Below are 8,110 nucleotides of genomic sequence, written 5' to 3'. Positions count from 1 at the left end.
ATGACATGCATGACGTCATCTGCGTTCTTATCTCGTACTGCCGTAAGGCAGTTTCTCGCGATAGTTCTATCCATTGATGAGATTTACACCGAGACGGACGACTGATCTTGCAAGTGCGGTTTTCAGCCAGTGGGGGGGGTCGGCGCATTGGCCTAGACCCCATTCACCTCATAATAGGTCACTCTACCATCACAGTGACTCTGAGCCACAATAATTACAGCCGAAATCCTGCATAGTTCTGCTTTAAAGTACTTAGGGGCTATTTGTACATCATGCAACCCCACTTTAAAAAAAAAATGCTACTAACCCTTTAATCGAGGAAGTCCATTTCATCCAAAGAAATGCGTCTTGGGTCTGGACTTGAAGGAGCCCCGGGCCTGTAGATCTTCGACGCTGTGGAACGAGGTGCTGTGGACGATCTGCGACGTCCTCTTGCGGAGCCTCTGGAGTTTGGGCTTCATCTGGCTGAGCGACGACTTCCTCCTGAGCGGCTTCTCTCTGGGTCGAACCCCCTCCCCGCCGCCGCCGTCCACCGCCGAGTCGCCACAGTCGGCCGGTGGATTCAGCAGCCTGAGAGGCTTCAGGTTGGACTGGATCACTCTGGAAAACCTCCATCGTCCTCCTTCTCTCCGATCTGCTGCTGCATTCTCCGATTCCGACTCCTCGTAGGCTCCGATGATGTCCCGTATGTCCAAGCTCACGCTGTCGGTGAGGTACTGGCAGGCCTTCCTCCCGCTGTAGTCCCTGACCTCCACGTCGGCGCTGTAGGCCCCCACCAGCAGCTTCACCACCTCCATGTGGTCGTGCATGGCGGCGATGTGCAGCGGCGTGTAGCCCGAGTTGGAGCGCACGTCCACGCTGATGGGAACGTGCCGCTGCTTGGCGAAGTTGATGATGAGCGCGAGGAGCTCGGGCTTCCCGTGTTTGGCCGCCCAGTGGAGGCAGGTGAAGCCCGTGACGAAGTCCTTCCTCAGGAGGAGACTCGGGTCTTTAGCGAGGAGCGGCTGCAGGCTGCACCACTCCCCGTCCGACGCGCACATCATCCACTCGTGCTCCAGGGGGTCCAGGGTGACGAAGGGGCCGCTGTCCTCGTCCGGGTTGGAGGACGCCAGCGAGGCCGTTTCACTGGTGTCGCTCTTGGAGGACAAGTTGACCGACCGGCGGAGAACCATGCTGCGCCTCACCTGGGGGGACCAGTTCATCATGAGTCTACTACTTGCCAACAATGAGTACCTGGAAATGTTGAATACCCCAAAGTTTTATGTTAGAAATATATAGTATGGGTCCCCAGTATTCAGAAACTGCCGGATGCTAACTTATATATATTGGGCAATTAGCATAACAGACATAATTACCATAAATTAGCATAATATTGGAGTGGTTTTAGGGGTTATTGATGATGCCGAATCCATTTCTGACATTTTCAAAATCCAAAATGGCTGTCTAAACCGGAAGTGACCAGATTTTGAAATCCATCAAAAAACTGGCGGTCAAAATCTGGTCACTTCCGGTTTAGACAGCCATTTTGGATTTTGAAAATGTCAGAAATGGATTCAGCATCATCAATAACCCCTAAAACCCCTCCAATATTGCCCAGATCAGCCAAGTCAATTTAGTGGAAATATTGCCCATATAGGCAATTATGCTAATTTATGCTAATTATGTCTGTTATGCTAATTGCCCAATATATATAAGTTAGCATCCGGCAGTTTCTGAATACTGGGGACCCATACTATATATTTCTAACATAAAACTTTGGGGTACTCAACATTTCCGGGTTCACAAGGGGGCCCTATGGGCTGGCAAGTAGACTAAAATAGCTTACACCGACAAATAAAGGTAACAAACCCACTGCTATGACTATAGCGATTATGGCAATGGGCCAATTTGCCAAAATGTTGAACTATCCCTTTAATATCTTGCAAGGCTGAGCCACCATTTTTACTCAGCACATGCATATTAGCATCCTCTTTGGTTGTGGGAAATTTGAAGAGTTTTAGCATCTCCAGTCCAAAGATACAGTAAGTCTTTTTACTAGGGTACGAATTTCACTTTATGTCCCTTTAACAACAAATAGCTTATTATCCATGACTTACATCATTGCAAACGTTATTTTGTGCCCTAAAAACTCACTTATTTCATGCTATCCTAGCATGTTAGGTCACTGCACAATCTAGAGAAATACACAAAGTGGTCAGCAGGGTACAGTTGAGTCACAAGTTGTGCAGTTAGGCTAATGATAACATGTTAGAAGTGCTGCGCCTCACCTGGGGGGACGAGTTCATCATGAGCTCGATGAAGTGTCTGCGGCTGCTTTTAGGCGTGGCGGCGTTGTTGCCCTCGCTGCCCACACTCTGAGTGTCGAAGCCAAAGCGCCCCCCCTCCTCATCGTCCGAGTCCGAGTCCAGTTCCCCAGAAGGAATCCTCTCCTTGGACCTTCTGCGTCGGACCACGAGGTCGAGGTGTCCGGTCTCCTCGGCTTCAGCCTGAGTCTCAGCCTCTGTGGGAGCAGCTTCTTCTACCTGTCCTGTAAGGGAGTGAGTATAGTTGAGACATTTGTACAGTTGAAACACCATTTTTACTCAGCACATGCGTATTAGCATCCTCTTTGGTTGTGGGAAATTTGAAGAGTTTTAGCATCTCCAGTCCAAAGATATCAGCAAAAGTCTTTTTACTAGGGTAAGAATTTCACTTTACCATGTCCCTTCCACAACAAATAGCTTACCGGTATTATCCTTTTGTGACCATCAAACATAACTTACATCATTGCAAACGTTATTTTGTGCCCTAAAAACTCACATATTTCATGCTATCCTAGCATGTTAGGTCACTGCACAATCTAGAGAAATACACAAAGTGGTCAGCGGGGTACAGTTGAGACACAAGTTGTGCAGTGTAGGCTAATGATAACATGTTAGAAGTCATAATAACAAAGAAAATGAAAAAAAAACTAATATTTGTGATACCTGAACAGTGTTGTATTAATATAAACTATTAATGTTATAATTTTATGTTATATAATTGATGTTCAGTCATCATTAATGGGTTTCAATAGGTGTCTCAACTGTACCATGGTACCGTCTCAACTATACACGTCAGGGCCGTTGTATAAGGGGAGAAAGGTGATGATAACTCTAGGGGCCCAGCGCCCAGTGGGGCCCATAAAAAACCCAGTAGTCTAATCTTTGTATGACTTATTTATTCTGCATAAGACCCTGACTAATACTCATAGTAATGCTGCATTAGCATCAAAACAAAGTAGGCTAAGAAGAAAAAATTGGAAAAGTTGGGGGGTATAGGGGCCCACTTGAGTTTACCCCTTTAAGGGGGGGGGCCCAGAATTCCTAGCAACGGCCCTGATATGGTTGAGACAGATGGTAAAAATGCACCTCATGTTTATGACCTGATTGTGGAAAAAAATAAACAAATAATTAATTATATTCATCAATTAGTATAGGCTACAAACAAACAGTGTTGGGAACGTTACTTTTAAAAAGTAATTAGTTATAGTTACTAATTACTTCTCCCAAAAAGTAACTGAGTTAGTAACTCCACTACTTCACTATAATAGTAACTAGTTACCAGGGAAAGTAACTATTGCGTTACTTTTTCTTTCTTTTTTTGAAGTTTAAATATGTCGAAGAATTTGGATTTTTTTCTCTCTCATTTTTAAATTGTATTTTATTGTTTTCATATATTTCACTGATCGCAATTATGGAATGCGAGTGTGTGTTTTATTGAAAGCGAGGCTGGTGTGCCTATGAAAATAGGTTACAGTGGGTTTTTTAAGTGCTGTGGCTACAAGCAAATCTCATATTGTCTCTGTACAAAGACAACAAAGACCTTTTTAAATGTGAAAACAGCGGAGACCTATTCAAGATTTGCGTTTAATAACAGGCGAAACATCGAAATTAATTAATTCATGGCCACATTAAGTGAAATTATTAACTTTACCGATTATCCATCTGATTATCTGTCCTGCTGCGAGCGCACAACAGGGTATCTGCGGATCCTTAAAAAGTCTTAAATTCATGTATCTAAAATTAAGGCCTTAAAAAGTATTACATTTATTAGAAAATTCTAAGATGGTCTTAAATATATAATACACAGCATCATAAAATATGTATGCACTTAAACTTTTATATGAAATAACAGGGTATGCGCGCGGGGTCTTAAAAAGTCTAAAATGTGAAAATCTAAATTTTAGGTCTTAAAATGTCTTAAATTTGTTGAATTATTGTGTTCAAGTCTTAAATAATTTTAGACAGGTCTTACATTTTCTTATGCCCACCATGGGCGAGCATTTCACTCGCATTTGCCCCTAAAAAAAACAAACATGTGTGAACCGGAAAAATCACAAAAAGAAAGAGCACACGATTGGTCAAAAACTACAAATCCCACAATTATCTGGCCTCAACAATAACAGTAGTTAGTGTAAGTAAGGGAGAGTGGAGCTGTAGGTGAAAAGAGGAAACAACGCCACGTCTGGTCCTGTTCTATGTTGTTGGTTCACACCGTCACCGTTTATTCGTTACGTCCGCGGTGTAAAAGGCCGTGACGCAAAGACGCGATTAGGCGCGAGACGCGGTAGACGCGACTTTTTTTTTTTGCGACGCAATACACCCGATTGTTTTATGGCGACGGGACCCTCGCGTCTTCGTCCTTTTCATCGTGTTTGGTGGGCTTCCCACACAAACACGAGGAACGCTTTTTTTTCGCGCGAGCTTTTACGCGCAACCAAACGCGAGATACGCAAGAAATGCGATTTATCGCTCGTTTTGACTTTGTGTAAATTCGCGTCTTCACGAGCCCGCCCATTTTCACTACAACAACAACATTTCTGCTCTCACCAACCATGGTCGAGGTCACAACGCTGCTGTAGCTGCTCTGGAAGAGTTCCAGCTGATGAGCTACAGAGACTTTAGAGTCTAAAGGAGCAGAGCGTCGCTGTGTCGGACTGTTTGGATTTAATGAAGAAGCTGCAGAGAGTCAGGTGAGCAGAAGCTCAGGACAAACACTTCGCTCCGGGACATAATGTAGCTACACCTCACATGTTCTTGTCTTTTACCTCAGGGAGATTAAAGTAGTGTCTGTTTCCACTTTCCCTCCGATCTCGGCAGCTTCCCTCTGCTAGTTTGTGTGTGTGAGGCTAAACTGCGTGCGTGTGTGGTTTGTGTACAAACTGAACACTGCCTCTGATTGGCTTAGCATGAAACCTTACTCTGCCTCAACCAATCATCATCACTTATGCGGTTGTCTCGTCCCTCCCTCCTCCCCCCTCCCCTCACCAAAGGAGAGGAGGAAAAAACAACAACAGTTTAGCAGCTTCTGTGTCTGAGATGAGATGAGCCAAGTCGGAGGACAACGGCTTCACTGAGTAGTTTGTAACGCGCCTCATTTAATTGTCGGTAACGGTAACGGCGTTGTAACGGTGGAAATAGTAATTAGTTAGATTACTCGTTACTGAAAAAGATAACGCCGTTAGTAACGCCGTTTATTTTAACGCCGTTATTCCCATCACTGCAAACAAATAACTTATTTTCAGTGTAGGCTATAGTTTTTTTTGTTTTTTTTGCAGTCTGTTCAAAAATGTAAAGTGTCTCAATCTTACCTGTAGTACCGGTTTGTACAGGCCCGGGCAGAGGCAGGGTGAACACAGACTCCTCTGCAGGGACGGGGAGAGGTGAAGCTTCGATCACTGCGATCTCAGGTATTTCAGGTGCTGCTTTCTCTTTCTCTTTCTCCTTCTTCTTGGACTCTCTCCTCTTCTCTCCTCCTTTCCAAAAACTCTCCGCGTTGCCCATCTCACCTGAGCCGCCGTCCACCTCCTCGACCTCCTCGACCGTGCAAACAAACACGGGTGTTTTCGTCTCCGTGGGGGCGTCACATGGAGAACTCACCTGGCTGTCACTTCCGTAACCTGAGCCGGGGAGGGTTTGTTGCCCGGCAGCGGTGGTGGTTGTTTGCTCACCGCATACTTTATTATCGTCACCTCTATATGGATGGTCTGTCAAAAAAGGTATCCAAACATTATTTTCACTATGGCAAAGTATCATATACACAAGAATTAAATGGAATAACAGCAAGCAGCCCAACATAAACTGTTTTAAGAATGAAATCAAAACCTATAGGCTATAACATCCCTAATATAAAGGTGTTATCGGAGGAAAACTAGTCCATAAATGAGTTGTATGAAACAATGTCAGAGTCTCTTATTGCACTATTGAAATGTCAACCCCTGTAATTATTATTTTTATTTTATTTTCCCTTTTGATATGTTGTAGCCTAAGCTTGTACTGTTTTGAATGCAAGCAAATGTTTTTTTTTTCCTCAAATGAGTTCAATTGGAATGTAGCCTATGACATTGTGAATGTAAATGTAGGATAAATCAGTGCATATTTCATTAGATATCGCCTCATTTACATATTTAAACATAAAATTTCAGAAAACTTGTAGCCTAATACAAAAAATGTTTGTCTAAATGTGAGTAATAAAACTGGAACGTTACATGGTGATACCTGTTAGTTTTTTTTTTTTTTTTTTTCAAAAATACATTAAAAATCCCATAGGCGGAGGTGGACATTTCCAAAAAAAAACTTTATTATTATCGTCACCGTTACTCCGCTGCTCCTCCTTCTCCTCCTTCCCGCGGTGCCTCCTCCTCAGACAGACATATTTAACTCCTTTCTCGGAGGTTTTTACGAAGGCGACGTTGTCCACGTAGCTCTTGAACCGGTCCCGCGCCGCCGCGAGCTGCTGCTTCTCCTCGGGGAAAACGTCTCTAAACCGCTGCGTCAACTCGCTGTTTGTCACCCTGCCGCCGCGCTGCTGCACAAACTCCACGATGTCCTGCTCGGAAAACTCCATGTTCAACTTCAACTCTTTCTCTTTTTTGCTTTAATGTGTCGTGAATAATAAACACAGCCCGGTCGCAGCGGCTCATAGCGGATTAAACCTCTCGGCTGTTACCGAGCTGTTACCGAGCTGACCGACCGGGGGTCAGTGTGGGAGGTAAAGCTGCTGCTCTCCGCTCTTTATTCTACCCGACAGGCGCGTCGCCGCCTCCTAGCAACCAGAGCGCGTACCCGTGAAGCCTGCTGCGCGTTCACGTGAATCATTTCACCACATCATCACACAAACTTTTGTGCATGAATGATTCACTCGTATTACTCACTGTCAGACTCAAGAATTGCAGTGGGGAAACAGTTTAACCCTCCTGTTGTCCACCTGCATGGGGGAAGGAAGGAAGGAAGGAAGGAAGGAAGGAAGGAAGGAAGGAAGGAAGGAAGGAAGGAAGGAAGGAAGGAAGGAAGGAAGGAAGGACAAAGGGAAACATGGGAGGAAAGAAAGAAGGGAAAAGGGAATGGAAGATAAATGGAAGGAGGGGACTGATTGGGTCAAAAAGGAAGGAAGAAGAAAGGAGGGGAAGGAGGGAGGGAGGGAAAAAGGATTGTGGAAAGAAGGAAGGGGAAAAGGAAGGACAAAAATACGGAGGGAGGGTACAGATTCGTTCAAGGAAGGAAGAAGGGAAAGAAGGGAGGAAAGAAAGATGGAGGGTCAATTGGATCAAAAGAGGAAGGAAGAAGACGTGAGGACGAAGGGAAGGAAGAAAGGAAGGACAAAGGGAAAGAAGGGAAAGAAGGGAGGAAAGAAAGATGGAGGGTCAATTGGATCAAAAGAGGAAGGATGAAGAAGTGAAGGGAAGGAAGGGAAAAGGGAAGGAAAGAAGGAAGGACACATGTCACATGACACTGTATTTTGGTGCACTCACAGCAGCGGTTTGGTGTTGAAATAGACATAGAAATAGTAAATGGCATTTATGTGGTAAATGAAAAATGAAAAAACACAGTTATGGTGAACTAGTTCAGTCGAGATAAACATCTTTTTAAAATATATATAATAATACAATGGACAGTGTAAATGCAACAGACTATAGTAAATGCAGGAATTGCCATTTTGTAACAAGATAATAATAAAGGTGTAACAACAAAACCTAACCCTGAAATATTATTTCTCCGCCTCCTAGCAACCAGAGCGTACAAGTGTACCCGTGAAGCCTGCTGCGCGTTCACGTGAATCATTTCACCACATCATTACACAAACTTTTGGC

The 8,110-nt window shown here is 44.3% G+C and overlaps 1 protein-coding gene across 1 annotated transcript; it reads right to left on the bottom strand.

The window, feature by feature from the left end:
- Positions 1 to 293: 293 nt before the first annotated feature.
- LOC310998803 (ankyrin repeat domain-containing protein SOWAHC-like) lies at positions 294 to 6,950 on the bottom strand. The gene is made up of 4 exons (XM_083989003.1): positions 6,615 to 6,950; positions 5,612 to 6,007; positions 2,268 to 2,527; positions 294 to 1,184 (listed from the first exon to the last, which is right to left on the bottom strand). The coding sequence occupies exons 1-4, from the start codon at positions 6,865 to 6,867 to the stop codon at positions 330 to 332; spliced, it is 1,764 nt and encodes a 587-aa protein (XP_083845129.1). The 5' UTR covers positions 6,868 to 6,950; the 3' UTR covers positions 294 to 329.
- Between the last annotated feature and the right edge of the window lie 1,160 nt (positions 6,951 to 8,110).

The sequence above is a fragment of the Trachurus trachurus genome (genome assembly GCF_905171665.1).
Source record: "Trachurus trachurus genome assembly, chromosome: 2".
Classification (NCBI taxonomy): domain Eukaryota; kingdom Metazoa; phylum Chordata; class Actinopteri; order Carangiformes; family Carangidae; genus Trachurus; species Trachurus trachurus.
The sequence above is the reverse complement of the archived record's forward strand: the minus strand, read 5'-3'. Positions and strand labels throughout refer to the sequence as shown.